The sequence below is a fragment of the Trachypithecus francoisi genome, unplaced genomic scaffold, assembly GCF_009764315.1.
Source record: "Trachypithecus francoisi isolate TF-2019V2 unplaced genomic scaffold, Tfra_2.0 Lachesis_group13, whole genome shotgun sequence".
In the NCBI taxonomy this organism is placed as follows: Eukaryota; Metazoa; Chordata; class Mammalia; order Primates; family Cercopithecidae; genus Trachypithecus; species Trachypithecus francoisi.
The window spans coordinates 25,817,426-25,840,300 of NW_022681458.1; the positions used below are offsets into that span (position 1 = coordinate 25,817,426).

The following is a 22,875-nucleotide window of genomic DNA, read 5'->3' on the forward strand; positions in this document are numbered from 1 at the left end:
TATGGGTCCAGTGATGAAGAGGTGCTGTTTTATTTTTTTAAAAAGTTATTCTCATAAAGTTTCAGGCGGGACTGTTCACCTACACATAAGCAAGCCAAAAAGCAGCGTGTGGTAAAATCAGTGGTGGAAGAGCCGAAGGTTCGTATGAGTGAGGATGATTCCCAGTTCGTCGCAGGCTTCAATCACAACTTTGTCAGCAGCAGAACCGGCGGGAGCCGCAATGTACGCCACACCGCTCTGGGGGAATTGATTTTCAAAACGCAACTTTATGCAAAAACCTGCAAAACTCAAAACCCCCCTCTAAAAAGCATATGCTAACAAAGATCCACTCAAACAGGCAGAACAACAACAGGATTTGGGTTCTCCATCCACCCAATGGAGAAGTCAAATGGTTCTCTGAATATTACCGATCTGTATCACTTTACCACACCTTTAAAAAATCAAAAGCAGGATTTCTGAAACAGTTTCTACATAATGCTCAACTCTAGGCAAATGCACCCAATTCCATACTTACCCTTTTAGCTCTGTCTACATTATCTCTGAAAGGGAAGAAGGCATCAGAGCTGATAGAAACTTCAGTCAGTTTCTCAACCCACTCCCTCTTCTCTGCCTCAGTGAGTAACTCAGGGACTTCCTCAAACAATGCCTTCCACTTGATCAAATCTTCATCCTATGTGGGGAGAGAGAAAGGAAGAAGCTTAGTCTGACATTGTCTTTAGTCCCATCTGGTGCAAAGCACCATGCCAGAAAGCACCTGGGCATTTTTCCTAGGACTTCTTTTTATTATTATTATTATTTATTTATTATTTATTTTAGATGGAGTCTTGCACTGTCACCAGGCTGGAGTGCAATGGCACGATCTTGGCTCCCTGCAACCTCCACCTCCCAGGTTCAAGCAATTCTCCTGCCTCAGCCTCCCAAATACCTGGCACTACAAGAGCATACCACCATACAAAGCTAATTTTTGTATTTTTGTAGACAGAGTTTCACCACGTTGGCTAGGAGGGTCTCAATCTCTTGACCTCGTGACCCGCCGAGCTCAGCCTCCCAAAGTGCTGGGATTACAGGCATGAGCCATCGTGGCCGGCCAGAACTTCTTAACTGTAAATAATGACCATTATTTACATGGAAGTTCACATATCTAGAATCTCTCTGATGCTTTTAGAAACATTTTCATTAAGGAAAAAAAGTGATTCTAAGTTTACCAAATAAAGATAATACCATTTTACTTTCTAAATCAGTTTATTCCAAGTATATATATAATTTTTCTATTTTTGGCTAAGCTACTTACATAAAAAAACACAGTTTTAAAAATCTCTAATTTAAATCTACTTCGTATCTACTACTTTATGTCTATTAATTAGACTACTGTCTAATTTAGATCTACTGCTTTGATAGAACTGTAGCAAAGAAGGCAAATAAAAAATTGTATTCCAAGGGTTTTCAGTTTTCAAATAAAACCCCTCCATAGCCAATCTAGGAAAGAGATGAGGATGAATGTTCTATAACTACATTTATACAAAAATTATTTTAAATCTAAAATCAGTTGTAGACAAAACACAATTCATATTTGCTATGGTTTGAGTGTGTGTATCTCCTCCAAAATTCATGTTGAAACTTAATCCTCAATGCAACAGTATTAAAAAGTAAGGCCTTTAGAAGGTTATTAGGCAATGAGGGTGAGGCCCTCATGAATGGATTATGGACTTATAAAAGGGCTTCAGAGGAAGTTTGCCCCCTCTGTGAAGTAAGGACACGGTGTCTGTCCTCTCCAGAGAGGGCTGTGCCATCTTGGAAGCAGACGGTCGGCCTCCCCAGACTCTCAGCCCACCAGTACCTTGATCTGGGACTTCACAGCCTCCAGAACTATGAAAAATAAATATCTATGGTTTATAAGTTACCCAGCCTGCGGTATTGTGTCATAGCAGCACAAAGACAGTTCATCATATTTTACAAGGTGTTTCTATCTTGGGTGATGTTTTAGCTTTGATGTACTTTTACTCTTGTTCACTTCCAGGACTCTTCCAGGACTAGTAGCAGGGGTTGACTGATAATATCAAACAGAAAAATCCAAGTATCAAAGTTAAAAAACAAAAAAAGATATTTTAACTACTTCAGTTACATTCTGCAGCCTCATTCTTCAATGACACTTATGTTGATTCCTGCTCCTGAATAAAAATCTGAGGGTAGTCAATTGGCTCTTCAGAAGACCATCTACTATTTGATTAGCAGGCTTCTGTTTTCCATCCAGCATTTTGTTAGGCACGTAATATGTCCAGAAACTGGGCTAGATCTTTTCTTCTGGCAGGCTACCTACCTAACGTTTGCGATTGTCATGTTCCCACATACCTTGTTCAAACAAAAGAACATGAAATGTAACAAAATATATCAAGTTATTAATGGCACATGTAGAAAATGTGGTGGGAGAAGACTCTACAGTTACCTGCCGTCAAGCAATTTGTATTTAATGTTGAATACAGACCCGTCAGACAGCAAGCACCATGCCTGACACGATGGCAGACACCTCGACATAGGTGAAAAGCAGTTCTTGTCATCAAAAGCTTATAATCAACAGGGGAAGTACAATATACAAACCTACACAAAGGCTGCAACTTAAAAAGACAGAGGTCTGTGGCTTCAGAAAAGGGTCAAAAACAATGAAGAAAGTTACATGAGACAGAAGAAAAGGAGAAATGTGTAAGAAGTTTCAATGATCAATTTTAGACACCATAGAATTTCAAGGAAAGTATCTTTTTCTCTGTGTAGTGATGAAGCTAAAATCTGTTACACATAAAGGGATGAAATGAATATTAATACAGCCCAGAACCCAATGACAAGTCCTTCACCTCGCCAATGGTTCCAGTCACATACTGATCGATGGCATTGGAGATTTCTGCTCTCTTCACTCCTGTTTTAAACTTCATCGAAAGCACTTGTGGATGGTGTCTAAGCCACCAATAGTTTGCCTTATCTCCTGCAAGTCGAGTGCAGTGTATACGAGACTGCTGTCCTGCTCCAATGCCGATAACCTGAGGAACGCAGACATTAAAGTGAACACGTCTTCCAACAACACTTTCTTCTCAAAAGGATCTTTTGTGCACATTCTCTAAAACCTATTTATTAGTTTTGTGGAGGAACATATCAGGCCAAAACAAGAGAAATATAAATAATTTTTAAGTCATTAAAAGGGAGGGGAATAAGAGGTTTATAACTACTATTTATAGCTCTTCAGTGATATGTGACCTGACTATTAATATTCTACAATTCAATAAAATTGATGGCTTGAGGGCAAAAAAAAAAAAAAAAGTTAAAATTAATGATCAACACTGGGCACACTGGCTCATGCCTGTAATCCCAGCACTTTGGGAGGCCAGGAGAGAAGGATCGCTTGAGCCCAGGAGACCAGCCTGGGCAAGATGGCAACATATCATCTCTCTAAAAAAAAGAATAAAAAAATAGCTGGGAGTGGTGGCGTACACCTGTAGTCCCAGCTACTCAGGAGGCTGAAGTGGGAGGATCGCTTGAGTCCAGGAGTCCAAGGCTACAGTGAGCTATGATCATGTCACTGTACTCTGGCCTGGACAATGGAGCAAGACCTTGTCTCTATAATTAACTAATAAATAAAACCAATGACCACAAAAATAACTATGGTTATTTGAAAGTCTTTGCCCAGTGTATAAATTACAGTTAAAATATCAACTCTCAGAAATTGAGATAAGGATGTGACGCGGGTAGCTGAAAGTAGAAACAATTCCACCAGGTACAAATGTTCTTCCTTCCTTCCTCTATTTCTATGGGTTGAATTCTAAGCACCAAGGACTTAAATGCACAGGTGTGTTTTCTGGTTTTAGTTCCTATAATGAACAGCCCCTCAGCTGTCTGCCCAACAGTCCATCTCTTTCTGAGCACAGCTGCTGGCAACCCTGCCCACAGCTACAAGAGAACAAAAGAGACCACAAACACCTGTGCAGCCGCCTCCACCTGGACATCAGGAAAGAAGGACTCACTCTACATGGACTTACAGAACTTCCTAGAACCTGACGTCAGTAGACACAATGTCCCAGGATTTTGTTACTATAGAGATTGGCAATCTGGGGTCTTCCAGGCCATGGCTAATTCATATCCATCTGCCTCCCCATCACGTGTGGGCCAAATAATTTAACAAATGCCAAGAGATAAGCTCAGGACACCGTGTGAAGAAAAGGCTAGCAGAGACCTCAGAGATGAACCAGTTCAATCTTGTATTTTGAGGCTCGGGACACTAGGAAAGAAGTTCAATATCTTGCTTAACATCACACAGTGAGAAATGTTCAGTATTTTATTGCGGCAGCGGTCACATCCTGTGAAATTTGTGAACACTGGTCAAACTGTACATTTAAAAAGGTGAATTCTACAGTATATACAAATTATGCCTCAACAAACGTGATTTTTTAAAGATCAGGTTAACTCCTAGTCTAGCAGTCTTTCTACTCAGCAGATTCTTGATAAGACAACGTTAAGAAATAATGTGAAAATACCCTGCAGGCTGCAAAAATACAGGCTGGCAGGTGGCAGTACCATAACTTACCTCTTCTTCCCTGGAAATACTACCAATGGGGGAAAAGAAGAGTAAATAATCCAGTTTTGTAACAGCTATTAGAGTCTCACTAATCCAAAATGTGCCAACCTACTCCAGGCAAGAAGCGGCACAACTAATTTGAGTACCTGGTTCCAAGTACCTGGTTCCAAAGATATTTTCTGATCATCATTAGTTTTAACAGCCCACCAGGGTACTGAGGAAAACACTGACAAACCCAAAAGAGAAACACTTGGCAAGTATTCCCTTTTAGGCTGTCCAATATCTAAGGCAGACGGATGCTTAAATATAATTTCGTAAAACAACAGTCCCCTGAAGGCAAGTCCAACAGCCCATTTACCTGCCCATTCTTGGCGTAGCACACGGAGTTAGACTGAGTGTACTTGACAGCAATGGTGGCTACGATGAGGTCTCGGATGGCTGACTCTGGCAACTGAAACACATACACAATGGTAAATCGCATGGGGCCTTTTAAACTCATTTAATTTTAAGCTTCTTTTTTTACATGTTATTTTTTGTGTTTTTTTTTGAATCAGAATCTCACTCTGTCTCCCAGACACAATGGGACATCTCCAACGGCACTACCTCGGCTCACTGCAACCTCCACCTCCCAGGTTCAAGAGATTCTCACACTTCAATTACAGATGCACACTACCATGCCTGGCTACTTTTTGTATTTTTAGTAGAGATAGGGTTTCACCATGTTGGCCAGGCCGGTCTCGAACTCCTGAGCTCAAGTCATCTACTTGCCTCAGCCTCCCAGAGAGCCAGGATTACAACAGGTGTGAGCCACCATGCCCAGCTAACTTTAAGCTTCTTAGTTCTATTTAATGTAAAAGACCTACGACATAGTTATAACTCTCAAATGACAGAGGGAAATTAACTGTTCCTACTACACACTACCATGATTTACTTAAATATTTAACACATCTGTGGTAGAACTTAGCACAATGCATCCATAGAAACAAACTAATGTTATTTTGCAGCAATTGTGGATTAAATCTTTTTATATCACATGAGGTAAGAACTACCATACCCATTCCAAAACTGACAAACAATATTTTCTTGATCAGAGTACTTTTAAAGATCTGGAGACATGGTAAAATTTATGTTCAGAACCAATGCGGAGAATTGTTTCATCGACATCACAAATCATTATGATGCAAACGGACAGCCAAGACTGTTTGGAAAAATCAAATTAGGATCATTTTCTCTTTTGTTTAGAATAACTTAAGTAGAAACCGTTCAAAAACCATTAGGAGTTACCGGACCAAACAGAACAACAAGAGTAACACCCAAAAATATCACTATCTTTAGTATAAAGCATGAATACAAATGGAAAAGAAGGATGATAGTCCACCTCTGTATGCTAAGTGGACAGAGGATATTCACTGCAGCCAACGGATAAGTTGATAAATTTGACTTCAGTAAAATTAAGAACTTTTACTCTGTAAAAGATTCCTCGTTAAAGGGGATGAAAAGACAAGCTACAGACTAGGAGAAAATTATTAACAAACCTCATATCCAACAACAAACTAGCCCCTAAAACACAAAAACACTTTAAAAACTCAAAAACAGGCCAGGTGCAGTGGCTCACGCCTGTAATCCTAGCACTTCGGGAGGCCAAGGCAGGGGGACCACCTGAGGTCAGGAGTTCCAGGCCAGCCTGGCCAACATGGTGAAACCCCATCTCTACTAAAAATATAAAACTTAGCCACGTGTGGTGGCACATTCCTGTAATCCTAGCTACTCAGGAGGCTGAGGTAGGAGAATCACTTGAACGTGGGAGGTGGAGGCTGCAGTGAAACCAGATCATGCCACTGCACTCCAGTCTAGGTGATTGAGCAAGACTTCATCTCAAAACAAAACAAAACAACTCAGTGAAGTCAAAAATTTAATTAGAAAATGAGCACAAGACATAGAGACATTTCACCAAAAAGGATACACAGGTAGCAAATAAGTACACAAAAAACTGTTCAATATCATGAGCCATTATGCAGATTAAAATCAGTGAGATATTGATACACACGTATTAGAATGTCTTTTAAAAAACAAAAACAAAACAACTCAGTGAAGTCAAAAATTTAATTAGAAAATGAGCACAAGACATAGAGACATTTCACCAAAAAGGATACACAGGTAGCAAATAAGTACACAAAAAACTGTTCAATATCATGAGCCATTATGCAGATTAAAATCAGTGAGATATTGATACACACGTATTAGAATGTCTTTTAAAAAACAAAACAAAACAAAAAGGTGGCAATACCAAAAGCTAGTAAGGATGCAGAGACACTGGATCACTCATCCACTGCTGGTGGGAATACAAAATGGTACAAGCCACTCTAGAAAACAATTCAGCAGTTTCTTAGTAAACATGCAACTACCATACCACAAAGCAATTAACAACCCTGGGCATTTATCAAAGAGAAATAAAAACTTATGTTTAGGCTGGGCACAGTGGCTCACACCTGTAATCCCAACACTTTGGGAGGCCAAGGCAGGTGGATCACCTGAGTTAGGAGTTCAAGACCAGCCTGAACAACATGGTGAAACACCGTCTCTACTGAAAATACAAAGATTAGCCAGGTGTGGTGGTGCATGCCTGTAATCCCAGCTACTTGGGAGGCTGAGGCAGGAGAACTGCTTGAACCAGGGAGGCGGAGATTGCAGTAAGCCAAGATCACGCCATTGCACTCCAGCCTGGGCAACAGAGTTAGAACCTGTTTCCCCAAAAAACAAAAACAAAAACAAAACCTTATGTTCACACACACAAAAAAAACTGTGTATGAATGCACGATGAACGAAAATTATAGAAAGGAAAAACAGATTTGTGGTTGCCCAAGGGTAAGGAGGGGGTGGAAGCAGTATCAAGTGAGCCTGGCTACAGAAGAACATGAGGGACCACTGCAGTGTTGGAAATGTGCTATATCTTTACGTTTTTTAAATTTTTTGTTTATGTTTTGAGACAGTCTCACTCTGCCGCCCAGGTTGGAATACAGTGGCGTGATCTGGGCTCACTGCAAGCTCCGCCTCCTGGGTTCAAACCATTCTCCTGCCTCAGCCTTCCAAGTAGCTGGGACTATAGGCGCCCGCCAGCAGGTGGGCTAAGTTTTTGTATTTTTAGTAGAGACGGGGTTTCCCCATCCATGTTAGCCAGAATGGTCTCGATCTCCTGACCTCGTGATCCGCCCATCTCAGCCTCCCAAAGTGCTGGGATTACAGGCGTGAGCCACTGCACCCGGCCAGAAAATGTCCTGTATCTTCAACTGTTATCAATGTCAATGGCATGGTTGTGGAATTGTACTACAGTATGACAAATGCTAGCATTAGGAGAAATAGGGTAACCGTTACATGGGAACTCTTACAACTGCATGTGAACCTACAACTTTCACCTCAAAATTAAAAGTTAATTTAAAAAAGCTATTAGGATTTCTTAAGAATTTACTCTAAGGCATTACTATTGTTACATATCTTTTATCTTTATCTGCTATTTGAGTCACCAACTATAAATCTGATTCCTTTGGTTCCCAGAAAACTTATTAGCAACAGCCAGCTTCATAGATGTCTAGACCTCCAAAGATAATCTTGGTGATATGGTTTGGCTGTGTCCCCACCTAAATCTCACCCTGAATTATAATATCCCCACATGTCCACAGGTGGGACTAGGTGGAGGTAACTGGATCACGGAGGCAGTTTCCCCCGTGCAGTTCTCATGATAATGAGTAAGTCTCATGAGATCTGACAGTAAGCGTACGGCATTTCTCTTGCTTCCACTCATTCCCTCTCCTGCCGCCCTGTGAAGAGGTGCCTTCTGCCATGATTGTACAATTCCTGAGGCCTCCTCAACCGTGTAGAACTGTGAATCAATTAAACCTCTTATCTTTATAAATTACCCAGTCTCAGGAATTTCTTCACAGCAGTGTGATAAAAACTAATATACTTGGCATCCTGGGTTGGGATCAAGGAATACAAGAAATGCCAGTGGACTGGGAATAAGGGAATCCAGTCTTAGAAACATGCTACAAATAGTTAAAACAATTAAAGCACTATTTAAGAAAAATGGGAGAAGAGGAAATAATTCAAACATGGTCAGTATTAATAAACATTCTGTCCACCTATGTGGCTCTCTCAGGACTGAAATGGTTCCAGACAAATAATTCTGAGGCTGGAATGTTAACAAAAATCCACTTAAAAAGACAGGGGTAAAATAGAAAGGAGAATAAAGCTATCATTCTCTCATCCTTAAGTTTCAAAATTTCTACTAAGAATTCACATGAAGCAAGGAGAGAGTTTAGATAAACGATTAAGATCATACCCACCACCCTTGTAAAAAAATATCCAGAGGCACAAAACCTATCAAGATCGCTAAATTATTAATGAATCCAATATCTACAAACCTTAGGAAAAAAGACTCTCAGTAGGTAGGCACAATTCTCAACATGGTACCATGGAATCTAGGTCAATATCCATTCGGTATTTTTCAAAGTACATGAACCAACCAGAGTGGATTCCAAAGGGCTGAAAGATATTTCTATGTATGCCTACATGTTTCTTTACTTCAGGACACCATTAATTGTCAAAGACAAAAATAAAACAATAGCCATTAAATCAACAAACAAAAAAAGATGTGTTAATCATCGTATGCTTATCAACAGACAGAACTCTCTGGATAAAGATTTTAAGGCTTATTTCCAGCAATTCTACTGAAAAGGCCACAGGAGTCAGACCTGGGAGCAAGCCCCCCATCTTCTTCTGTTACAGCAAATAGCTTGTTAAGAGATCAATTCTCTTTTAGTAACGAACAGAAAAGCTGGGCAGAGAGGATAGACAGCGAGTACTAACAGGCAAAGATCAGAGAAAATGGAAGCAGGAAGAAACGGGCCTGACCGTCTGCTTTTCTCCTCAAGGTATTTTCCAAGTTGCATGCAATAAACTAAAAGGTACATTGGCTGAGCACAACTTTTGGCAGTCTTAGAGGACTAAGGGACAAAAACCGAGTTCAGCGTACAGCAGTAGATATTTAGGGATTCAGGAGAGCAGGAGTGAACCATAAACAAACCAGTCCTCACCAAGACTGAAGGCTAAATTCCTATCAGCTCAACAATTCCTCACAGAATGAAGATATCTCCTACACCTTATCTGCCCAACAGAAGCACAAGTCCACACCGGAGAAAAACATAACACCATCGAGCCCTCCAAATATCGCTACAGTTTTTTCATACCCAGTGCCTAGCACTCAATAAAAAAATTCCAGGCCATCAGCCAGACAGACCAGAGAGCAATGGAATGATTCCTTCAAAGTACTGAAAAACAAGCACAGCCTACTTTAGACCTAGGAAAAACATCCTTTGAACTTAAGGCCCAGTTAAGATACTCCAGAAAATAAATGTCAGCTTGTCCATTCTTTATTGTACAACTCTGGGCAAATTTCTTAACTGTCCTCTATGGTACAATTTTGTGATCTTCACAACAGACACAATGGTAGTCAGCCCTGAAGAGTGATCTAAGTGTTAAATGAGATAATACATCCAAAACACAAAAATCACCGTCATTATCCTAGGAACATGTACCTACTAAAAGATAACAAAGAGCACAAGTCCAAAAACTTGTCTATATAAAAACATTGATCATAGCACTGAAAATGTAAGCAATCTAAACATCCATCATAAGATCCACGTTGCAGTGAGCTATGATCGCACCACCGCACTCCAGCCTGGGCAACAGAGCGAGACCCAGTCTCTTAAAACAAAAATAATAAAAGTAAAAATAAGAAAAATATCCATCATAGTACATCTACACATGGACTGACTGCCATATGGACTTTCAGATAAAGATATGAATACTTACGCATTTATTTTTGAGACAGGGTATTGTTCTGTCACCCAGACTGGAGTGCAGTGGTACTGCAGCCTCAATCTCCCAGGCTCATTCAATCCTCCCACCTCAGCCTCTCGAGTAGCTGAGCCTATGGGTGCAGATACCACGCCAGGCTAATTTTTATACTTTTTCTAGAGACAGGGTTTCACCACATTGGCTAGGCTGGTCTTGACTCCTGAGCTCAAGAGATCTGCCCCTTGGCCTACCAAAGTGTTGGGATTACAGATGTCAGCTACCGCACCCAGCATCTGTATTTAATGATACAAAAACACATTTGTAGCCTAATCTAGTACATGGAAAAAAGGCAAGTTACAGGAGACAGATTATGGAACACATGATCCCATTTATGTACGACTGAAGCTACATAACTCTAGTATGTACATACGCATGGAAGCATCTAACATGGCCTTTGATTCATTTCTTAAACTCCAAAGCTTACTTGATGACTCAAAGATGAGGCAGCTGTGTGCATATAAAACAGTTCTAAATCCAGATCTTAATAAATGTAAAGCTCATAAGTCCTGAAAATAGACCAACTGAAGTTACTAGCAGTCAGTTCAGATACTTCCCAACTTACATCTTTATTCTTGGTAACCACATTGCTAAATAATGACTTGTCGACGACACCATTATTTCTCTTCTGGCTTAAATGAAGACCGAAGAGAGTTCGAACTTCATTTTCATCTGGTTTGTAAGACTGGTCCATCTAAAACACAAATTGTAAAAGTTAAAGGTGATCTATCCATTTCCCCGAAATTTTTCATTTACTTTATGTACAAAAGATTTCATTATAAGTAAAGTTACATGTATGTTGCTAATTTTTTACACATTTTTCCAATTTTCTAATTTTTCTCACACACCAAATGATGTGTTAAATCATTCTGATATGATACAATACAACAGCCAGGCACTCATATTTTTCTCCAAAGTCTTTTATAGGTTTTACTACCCAATAGCGTTGTATAGATTTTACAACCTATATACAACATGTTAAAAACCAATGATTCCAGTGAGTGTGTTTCTGGCTAAGTTACTATGTGTATGGTTCTTTTGGAAGGTCAGCAGATAAAACAGATGTGCTAATTAAATAAGCTGTGACACAAACATTAAATTCTAATTTTCCTTTCTAAAAATCTGTTACAAAATACCCAGCTAACCCATGAATTAAAAGCTAAAAGTGAGAAAATAGGATTTGTAACCTGGGTCTTCGTTATTTGGAAGGAATCTGTATGATTTACTGTCATCTTCCTCTCCCAAATTTTGACCCAAAAAAACATTGAGGTATGTGGAACAATATATGTAACATTACTCTCTCCCTGGATTTTTTTTTTAACTTGACACTATTTCTTCTTTATGCTTTGGATGATCTTTGATTTAGAAAGCACTGACATCTATAATTTATAAGCAGACCCCATACATATTAGTTCTGCTTAATCTACATTTTCTTGAATTCTAAAATGTTCCTTTGTATTATGCATTACATAATTTCTAAAGTTGACATGCTCTCCTATTAACTGATGCTAGGAGAAACCTATCAAAAGTCAGGTAGAGGGATAAGTTGTCTCATGCTTATCATCATGTGTCCAATGTGCAAACTAAGCCAAATTCTCAAATAAGTAAAATAGCAATGAAGTCCTCATATTCCTTTGACACTCTCCAACATGGTACTATTAGGTGTTAAAGACATCAAGACAATGACTCAGGTTTTGGAAAATATTTTCCATGATGCTACAAGAAAATGCTACCAGTTGTTAAGTACATAATACTCTTAGTAACAGCAACAAAAAAACTTGATTAAGAAACTGGGGGCCAGGCGCGATGGCTCACACCTGTAATCCCAACACTTTGGGAGACCGAGATGGGTGGGTCCCTTGAGGTCAGGAGTTTGAGACCAGCCTGACCAACATGGTGAAACCCGGTCTCTACTAAAAATACAAAAATCAGCCAGGCCTGGTAGTGCATGCCTGTAGTCCCAGGTACTCAGGAGGCTGAGGCAGGAGAATTGTTTGAACCCAGGAGGCAGAGGCTGCAGTGGCTAAGATCATGCCACTGCACTCCAGCCTGGGCAACAGACTGTCAAGTGGCTAAAAAAAAAAAATGTATCTTGAATGTGGTATTTTCTTCTTTCCTTGAATAGCTGACATGGAATCTATGGTGAACTATAAAATTATTGGTATCTTACAATCAAAGGAATATACTTAATAACTTTCCTTATATGGAATTAGGATTCCACAGAGTTCTGATATCAAATACTATGTGAAAAGTAGAATTAGGAATTTTCACTTTAAATTGAAATAACTCTTTGCTTTATCAATGCATAATCTTAGACTATGAGTTAGTTTTCCCAATATAGAAGAGCTCATAAAAATCAGTTAAAAAAAAAAAAAAACACCTCAACAACTTGGTAGAAAAATCAAAGAATATGGAAAGACAGTTCATAAAAAGAATAAAAACATTCAAACATGAAAAGATGCTTATACCACACACAATGTTAAAACTACATGGAGATGCCATTTTCTAATTGCAGAGACTTTTTAAAAGTATAAAACCACAATGCTGGCAAAAGTGTTGGGAAACAGGCATCTTTATAGATTTCAGTTAGGACAATGAATTTGCCTACAACATCTGAAAGGGGCAGTATCAATCAAGCTTATCAATACACATATAGCTTGTTTTAAAGCCTTCATTTCACTCTTAGGACTTTTCCAGGTCCTTCACTGCAGGGGTATTTGTAGTAGCTAAAGATTGGTGACTGTCTAGGTAAGTTAAAATACACAGATACAGGACAAACTTCCAAGAAGGTGAAGCAGGGTGCACTTGTGTCAATAGGAAAATAGAAAAAGAAATGCACATGCAAACACTTGCTGAATATACAGACTATTTCAGGAAAGATAAGCAGAAATTTAAAATATTAGTTATTTTTTCAAAAGGTAACCGAAGGATGGACAGACTTTCCATTAAATATTATTATTAGTAGTATTTTAGAGACATGGTCTTACTACACTGCCAAGGCTGGAGTGTAGTCGTTATTCACAGGCATCACAGTACCACAATACAGCCTCCAATTCCTGGCCTCAAGCCATCCTCCCACATCAGCCTCTCAAGTGGCTGAAACTACAGGCATGAGCCATCTCAACCAGCAAAAAGTTAAAATTGAGGGTAAGAAAGCTACCCTCATCTCAAACCCCCAAGTTAATAGTATATTTTTTTAATGCAGGATTAGGGGAAAAGAAACCATAATAAGGATAAACTAGAAGGGTATGAGTATAAAGGAAAGATTCAACAAGGGGGGAAGAGACACAGAATAAAAGTGCAAATTACTGCTTCAAACATCAATTGCACTCACCTGAAGGACACAGTAATTTCCATTTTTCTTTTTGGAAAGTATTGTCAAAGCTTCTTCTTCATATCCTGGGGCAATTATACCATCAGATACCTGCAAAAATATTAAATTTTAATTTCTATTTTTAAAAATCAGAGAACACCTCTTAAAAAAATCTAGCAGCAATTATCAGTCTTAAATAATGTGGCAGCATATTCTGGTTTCTGCCTCCAACAGACAATGCTAATGCTATACTTGAAAAAGAGAAATCTATGTTAGAATACGGCTTTCTGTATCGCAGATCCTAACTTTCTGTCCTTTCCAAGTTTTTGTTCCTTTCCGTTTAAACTAAGAAAATATGAGTGATGTGCTCTAACGCATGTACCTCAGAAGGAAATATTTTTTCAGGGAGTGTTTTGAATGAACAAGAGCACATTCTAGTCCTGACTCTGCTAGTACATAGTTAAATGACCTCTTCCGGCAGGCATTTTCCTTAACAGCAAGACCAGATTAAATCAGAGATTTAACATGACGAAAGGTACAAACGCCATAGCTCTCCTGTAACCTGTAACTCAGGGATGGCAGTAGCCATGGAAAGAATCCTAAAGCAACAAAATACCGCCAAGCCACATGCTCCTTCGCCTTCACTTCTGACTATTTTTTTCCCTTTCTGAGCTATTCAACCTTTTTTTCTTTTCTTCCTGTCTTCCTACTACCACCAGTACCCCCACCTGTCTGGAATACCTGTTTGGTATTCAACTGATGGAGTAAGTTTATTAATGTAGTTTCTATTTTTTTCCCATTGTACAATAAGATTCATTATCGCATCACCACCTAAGATTACAACTTCTGCTCTTCAGAAACAATAACTTTGGCATGAAGACAACGAAAGAATTTAAAATAAATATATAGGTTAAAAACATTATCATAACAGCCAAATGTCCATTTGAAACAATAATTCACTACATTTCAAAATTAACAATTTAAGATTCATGTTCTATTTAAAATATGAACATTAAATGATAATCTTAACTAATTTAAAGATATAAATATAAATATTATAGTATGGTTTCAGTGAACAATATGAACAAATAAAGCTTTATTCAATTACACACAGATTAAGATACATGAATATCCACTAACTTCTCTGGAAATAATTTTTGCAGTTGGTACATCACAAACATCGGACAATGCAACAAAATCACCAAATGAAGACATCCTATCAGCTCCTGTAAATAAAATTAAAATGAGGTATTTATCACAAAGTATCCTGACGTAGAAAAATAAAATTCTCCACTGTCGTAGAAAATTCATTTCTCTAAAGCTAACCTTACTGTTTACAAAAGATTTTAACAGATCGATAAGTCATTTAACTGAAGTAACCAGTAAGAAAGTATTCTTTAATTTTACCCTCTAGAGTGACACTCAGAAAACTTTTTCTGTGAAGAACCAGTTAATATATATACTATATTCACAAAAACAGGTGGCAGGCTAGATTCAGCTGAAGTTGCTGACCGCTGCTGCAGATGATAAACTATGATAATAGTTTCTCAAGAACTTTCACAAATATTAAAGTAATATTCACAGGTTATTAAATTCAACAAGTAAATGTCTCTGATGAAACATGACTCTAACCAAATTTAGTCAAGTCAGAAGAGCCATACATCACGCCTGTAACCCCAGCACTTTGGGAGGCTGAGGCAGGTAAATCACCTGAGGTCAGGAGCTCGAGACCAGCCTAGCCAACATGGTGAAACCACGTCTCTACTAAAAATACAAAAAAATTAGCCAGGCGTGGTAGCATGCACCTGTAATCCCAGCTACTCGGGACGCTGAGGCAGGAGAATTGCTTGAACCCAGGAGGCGGAGGTTGCAGTGAGCCAAGATCGTGCCACTGCACTCCAGCCTGGGAAACAGAGCAAGAATTGGTCTCAAAAAAAAAAAAGAAAAAAGCTTTTTATAATTTCAATTTTGGTCACATATTAAACAATAACAAACACATTCGATAACCTAAATTAGCAAAATTACATTCACCAAATTCCAATTGTGTTTCCATTTATTATATTAAAGTACTAACATACTTTTATAAACAAATGTCTTTTGAGACACTCATATAATCACTCTTAATATTAGTAAAACATTGGAAATCCTATAATGAAAGTGTATTTTACTTTAATCAAACTATATTACATAAAATAACTATATATTTATATAGAGATAGAAGTCCTTAATTTCATCTATATATTACATAGAATATCTATATATTTTTTCTTTATTCTATTCAGGATAAAACATAGCTTTTTCTTTCTCCTCCAAATCAAAAAGCCCTATGAGTCTGACCTCTTGCTCTTGCATATGCCGTTGAGATGGGTGTGAGGGTTTTATAGAGATCATAGACCATGCAGACTTTGGCCTCATCTTCACTGAGTGGAATTCCAACAGCAGCACCTGGTTAGAAAATAGTAAAATCATAAACTAAGAAAGCTAAAGTTACTACCTGTCAACTCCTAAATCAAGACATTTTTCTTAACATCCAGTCTATACAGCATATCTTCTAGTGCCTGTGCTAAATTAAACAGAAATCTATTTAGCCAGATAATTAAACACTAAAAACATGGCTGTGGGAGCAGTGTGAGGGAAATCTCCTCTCTGCCCTCCGAAACCACAGAGCCACTGAAGCCTGACAGTACCCAGTGTGTAGGTGAAGCTGGTTTACTTCATTACTGTCTCACTCTTTCTCTGTTCTGCTTGATATCACTTTGATATCACACATCATTTATTTCTTCCCCACTCACATCACTTTAACATCCAATAAACATCTGAGAACAAATCATGTGCTGGACTGTCAGCAAGATGTGGTACACAAACAACTCGATTGCAGAAATAATGATTTAAACACAGAAGCAAAGTATCTCATACAATGAGTATAAGAAGTTTCAGATAAACAGTCCTAAGAACTTCTTCTTTATGTTTACTACGTTACATTTTCAAAGATGTGGGAAAAGACTTAGTCTACTGCATTAGGATATTTCACTTTTATTTTCTAAACTTCTATGGTTCCACCCCGCAGATTCCTGCCTAATTTTCCTATCTGACAATATTACACAATTCTGTGTGTGTGTGTGTGTATTAGATTTTATATTGTTACATTGATAATGTTATCAACAGATGACTTTCAGATTTCATAGAATGTCTATATTCACATTAGAACTTGTTAATATTCAAAACAATTTAAGAAGAAATGCCTTTCGAACAATTCTGGAACGTTCCAGAGCGCAGAGCTTTACCTGCTGGACTGACATGTTTGAAAGAGGCAGCGGCTGGAATACCTAATGCCTCCTTGAGTTCCTTCACCAGTTGCCAGGCGTTCAAAGCATCGCATAAGTTTATAAATCCAGGCGCTCCATTTAGAACTGAATGTAAACATATACATGCACATTACTAAGCAGGATCAGTGAGGTCAGATGTATGCACACTTCTCAAAAAAATAACATGGCTAAACAAATGTTTTAAGTATAATTAAAAACCAAAGAGATACACACAAACATAAAATCTTGATGATAAAGAACAAAGCAACTGAGCCTGAACCCACTCTTTAAAAAAAAAAAAAATGCACATGTACATGAAAACACACACACACACACACACACACACATACACAAGACTGGAGGACCAGAACCAGCCAATCTAGAAATAAATACACAATAGAGATTTAGGGATGGGAGAAACTATGACAAGACTAGTGATCAGTCAGGAATTCATGTAAATACAGAGCTAAGATTAAACAATTGAGGTAATTATAGAGACGGTACAAAATTTAAGTCATAAACCCTATAGATTTAAGAAATTATATTACAAGCTAAAGCAACAGCTGTGGGTGGAAGAAGAAGAGAAGAAATAATGTGGTTTTTTCCCTTCTTTGATGGCAAACTCAGCAGACTCTGCCTAAAGCGGAACTGTAGTTAAAAGGAGACTGCAACTTCAGAGTTTTCCATTACCTAGTGTCTTACCACTGGCAGATTTTTTTAGGAGCTAGTATCTCCTGTGAATAAACATAAGAAGCTCAGCACACAGAAAGAAATGGTGGGCCAGCACTAATTAAAAACAAAAATGAACTGGGTACAATGGCTCACGCCTATAACCCCAGCACTTTGGGAGGTCGAGATGTGCGGATCACGAGGTCAGGAATTTGAGACCAGCCTGGCCAACATGGTGAAACCCCGTCTCTACTAAAAATACAAAATTTAGCTGGGTGTGGTGGCAGGCGCCTGTAATCCCAGCAACTCGGGAGGCTGAGGCAGGAGAATCGCTTGAACCTGGGAGGCAGAGGTTGTAGTGAGCCGAAATCACGCCATTGCACTCCAGCTTGGGCAACGAGAGCAAACGACTCCGTCTCAAAAAAAAGAAAAAGTATAATTTCATGTCCTTCATGGGTTAAGATAGTTTTTAAAGACCTTGCCAAGTATTTACTAGTTTTTAAAGACCCTGCCAAACGTTTACTGAATGCCTACTACGATGTTAAGCACTGTTCTAGGTATTCAGGATACATCCGTGAAAAAAACCGTCCCTGCAACCCTCTTAAAAAAAAAGTCACTGTCCCTACAGAGCTTACTGGGAGACAAATAAAAAATAGGCAATAAATAGTATACAATAAAAGAAAATATTAGGTATTGATCAAAATGAGTTGAAAACTTGCACACAAACAATTATAGCAATTTTGTTCATAAACTACCAAAACTGTCCTTTTTAGCAGTTTTAGAAGTTTTGATGCCCTTCAGTATGTCCATGGATAAAATGTGGTACATTCATACACAATGAAATATTACTCAGCATTAAGCTACCAAGCCACAAAAAGACATGGAAGAAACTTAATGCATGTTGTTCAGTGAAAGTGTCTAAAGGGCTCCATACTGAATGATCCCAACTATTTGACATTCTGGAAATGGGTACAGAGTCAGTAAAAATAGCTGGGCATGGTGGCGCATGCCTGTAATCCCAGCTACTTAAGAGGCTGAGGCAGGAGGATTGCTTGAGTCCCAGGCGATCAAAACCAGCTCAGACAACATAGCAAGACTCCATTCAAAGAAAAGAGAAAAAGATGACAGTGGTTGCAAAGGGTTGGGGAGAAGGGAAAGAGGGGATGAGGAGGAGCACAAGGGAGTTTTAGGACATTGAAACGATTGTGCGTGATACTGTAATGGGGGATACATACCACTATGCATTTTTCCAAATACATAGAATGCACAACACAAAGAACAAATGTTAAACTATGAACCTTAGTTAATAATGATGAAATCAAAATCAGTTCATCAAATGTAACAAATGAACCACACTAATGCATGATGTTAATAGGAGAAACTATGGGGAAGAGGGGGTATATAGAAATTCCCTATAATCACTGTGTATTTTTTCTGTAAACCTGTTAACTACTCTAAAAAAATAAAGCCCATTTTAAAAAGAACTTGAAAAAATAATTCCTCCAACCAAAAATCAAGTCAAATAAAATTACTGTCCTCATGAAAATTATGCGAGAGGCACAGAAGAAACAAACTAGGCAATAAATAGTAAACAATAAAAGTAAAATATCCCCTAAGGCATACAACACGCATAACAAAACAAAACACCATATGTAAGTCTACCCCATCTCCCTCCCACTCCTCAGATGGTTTAGGCTAAGGTTGGTAAGTGGGAGAAAACTTTTGGTTTCTGAAACATCTCATAGTTAAGAGTATCTGGATGGGTGTGGTGGCTCATGCCTGTAAACCCAACACTTTGGGAGGCCAAGGCGGGTGGATCATCTGAGGTTGGGAGTTTCAGACTGGCCTGGCCAACATGGTGAAACCTCATCTCTACTAAAAATATGCAAATTAGCTAGGCGTGGTGGTACATGCCTGTAATCCCAACTACTCAGGGGGCTGAGGCAGGAGAATCGCTTGAACCTGGGAGGCAGACTTTGTGGTGAGCCGAGATCATGCCACCGTACTCCAGCCTGGGCAACAGAGCAAGACTCTGCCTCAAAAAAAAAAAAAAGGGTATCTGGTTCCCCTTCAAATATCAAATTTTCCAAGACATTAATAACCGAAATAGAAAGTACAACAGAGAAATGATGAAAGTTGCTTAATCTAGTAAATAGCTGAAATAAATAGGAATCTTCGTGTTTCCAAACATAAGCAAACCAGTCATTAAAATCTCAGACACATACACATACTCATACAACCTCATCTTTGTTCTTGCTTCAATTTTGTTTTAGATACAGACACAACTGTACACTTTGTAATAACATCGCTGCCAAACACTCAAACCATATGAAAAAGCAAACTGCCTTTTCTGCTGTGGAAATAAGTCCATGTTGGGGAGAAACCCTGGGAATCTCACACAAGAAACGCTTATTTATGTGTCCAGGGCCATCTCTGCCATGTTTACCACAAATAATACTTTAAACTTCAAAAGAAACACACACACAGTCTAAGGAACAATGAAGCCTTTTATATAGTCCAGGGAAAACGCGCTGGAAAATGACAAGTGTAAGAACTGACAGTACATAGGGATTTTTTTTTTGCCTCAGAATCTTAATGGAGAATATAAACTACAAGCAGGAAATAGCTCAGATATAACAGCAGACAAATCGGTTTCAATAAGTCCTAGAAGGAAAAATTTGTGCAAAATATCAGGTTTCTAATTGTTCATTCAGTAAACATTTAGGGAAGGTGCCAAGCAGTCAGTTCTAAGCCCTGGGGATTCAGCAACAAACAAAAACAGATGCAGCTTCTGCTCTCAGAAGCTGACATCCTGGCAGGGCGCTGTGGCTCATGCCTGTAATCCCAGCACTTTGGGAGGCCGAGGCAGGCAGATCACCTGAGGTCAGGAGCTCAAGACCAGCCGGCCAACATGGTGAAACCCTATCTCTACTAAAATACAAAAATAGCTGGTTGTGGTGGCAGGAGCCTGTATTCCCAGCTACTCGGGAGGCTAAGGCAGGAGAATCATTTGAAACTGGGAGGCGGAGGTTGCGGTAAGCCAAGATAGCACCACTGAGCTCCAGTCTGGGCAAAAAAGAGTGAAACTTCATCTCAAAAAAAAAAAGAAGCTGCCATTCTAATGGGGAACGACAACTTGAACGGAATAAACAGAAACACGTGCAGCAAAACCAGGTGACGGGATGAAAGCATGATGGGCGGTTACTTTGGTCTAAGTGGTCAGGGAAGACTTCTCTGAGGAGGTGAGGACTGAACAACAAGAAACCAGGATCATGAAGGGCAGAGGGAAGAATTCTGGGTGAAGGGGACAAGGCCCCAGAGGCTCTGGATTGGAAGGAGCTGGGCCCACTGGAGGCACAGGGCAGAGGGGCTAGGAGCCAGGGCAGGGAGAGCTGCAGAAGGGGCAGACAGGTGGCAGGCAGGCAGCACAGGGTTTGTGAGGCAGGGCAAGGTGCTTAAGCCAAGCCAAGGAATGGTTTTCAGTAGGGTCTCACATCATCTGATTTCCATTTTTAAAAGATTACTGTGCTGTGAAGCGCAGAAGGGCCAAGAGAGAAAACAAATTACTTAGATTACTTCAGTCTAGTGGACTTCACAGGTGTCTATGGGGACTTGGGAAGTGTTAGTGTCAAAATGTATCTGAGGCCAGGTGTGGTGGCTCACGCCTGTAATCCCAGCACTTGGGAAGGCTGAGGCGGGCAAATAACTTGAGGTCAGGAGTCTGAGACCAGCCTGGCCAACATGGTGAAACCCCGTCTCTACTAAAAATAGAAAAACTAGCTAGGCATGGTGGTGCGCACCTGTAATCCCAGCTACTCAGGAGGTTGAGGCAGGAGTATTGCTTGAACCAGAGATTGTGCCACTGCACTCCAGCCTGGGTGATAGAGCGAGACTCCGTCATCTTAATTTAAAAAAAAAAAAAAAAACATGTATCTGAGGCAGAACGATAGAACGTGGCAAACATGAAGACTATTTCAGATTCTCCTCCCACCTGGCACGCTGCTCTCCTCCCCATGGCTCTCTCAGCTGGTGACAGAAAGGAAGCCCAGGCTGCATCCCCCCAGCAAATGCTGACCGCCCCAGGCAGGAAGGAGGCTGCCCTTGCTCTCAGCCAAGGCCAGCTACCCCAGCAGTGCTTGGAATTCCAAGGCCTCCATGCCTGGGACTCTCAACTCTGTCCCTGCCCCCACTCTCCCTTGTACCAGAGCAGGACAGGCTCTCACAGCCTACCTTTGGAACAGAACAGGACACAAATCTAAAAACTCTCTCTAAACTCTACAAACCCATGGGAAGTCCTACTTTCTCTGTTCAAAGAAACCTCTTTAACATTGTTAGTACTTGACATCACATTTCTACTTTGGCCTACTTCAATTGGGCTTCTAGCTCCAACATTCCAAGGAAACTGCTTCTTACAACATTTGCAAAACAAACAGTCCCTTTTCTGTTCTCAAATGCACAACTGCTCTGTGCTAGACCATCACCACATTTAGGTCTCCAAAACAATTCAAATTCCTGAGCACTTGATGGTTTATGTTACTTCATCAAATATTGGGTCCTTCCTGGAGGAGAGGCTATATCCTAATGCCAGAGCAGAAGTCAGCATCCAGTATTACAGCTGTCCCTCTCAGCAAATGGCTCCTTGGAAGCAAACCTGCCAGTGGTCATCAGGCTCCTTCCATACCCAGCACCAACCCCCAGGACTGGCTCACCACAAAGCAGACCTTGGAGAATAGTCAGACTTCTGCCAGAGGCTGCAGTTTCTTCAGTAATGTCTGGGGAAACCTAAGCGCTTAGAAAACTTGCTCCTCAAGAGTCAGCAACAGGAATTTCACAGGTTTTCTTCTGCTGGTTCCTCCACAGTATACCTACCAAGCCTTTACCCCAAAGCTCATTCTTGACCCTCTTCTCTACAAAATCCAGGCCATCCCATCCTGTCTCATGTCTTCAAAACCATCCACATGGCAAAGACATTCCAATCTCCATCTCCCCCATGACACCTTTTCAGAACGCCAGACTACTCAACTTCTGTGCTCTTTAGTCCAAACGGCATCTCCAACCAGATGGTTATCAGATGGCTACAAGAGGCATTATGGAACGTATCATCTTCTGAATGTGAACCA

The 22,875-nt window shown here is 39.7% G+C and overlaps 1 protein-coding gene across 1 annotated transcript in view; it reads right to left on the minus strand.

Moving 5' to 3' along the window:
• ATIC (5-aminoimidazole-4-carboxamide ribonucleotide formyltransferase/IMP cyclohydrolase) overlaps window positions 1-22,875 on the minus strand; it is a 37,924-nt gene continuing 15,049 nt past the window's right edge. The window contains exons 8-16 of the mRNA XM_033230380.1: window positions 17,066-17,191; window positions 16,119-16,226; window positions 14,922-15,007; window positions 13,803-13,892; window positions 11,034-11,162; window positions 4,917-5,009; window positions 2,847-3,029; window positions 515-670; window positions 1-237 (exon numbers count right to left, since the gene is read on the minus strand). Of these exons, the coding sequence (XP_033086271.1) occupies window positions 118-237; window positions 515-670; window positions 2,847-3,029; window positions 4,917-5,009; window positions 11,034-11,162; window positions 13,803-13,892; window positions 14,922-15,007; window positions 16,119-16,226; window positions 17,066-17,191 (1,091 nt within the window). The 3' untranslated portion in view covers window positions 1-117. The remainder of the gene's footprint in view (window positions 238-514; window positions 671-2,846; window positions 3,030-4,916; window positions 5,010-11,033; window positions 11,163-13,802; window positions 13,893-14,921; window positions 15,008-16,118; window positions 16,227-17,065; window positions 17,192-22,875) is intronic.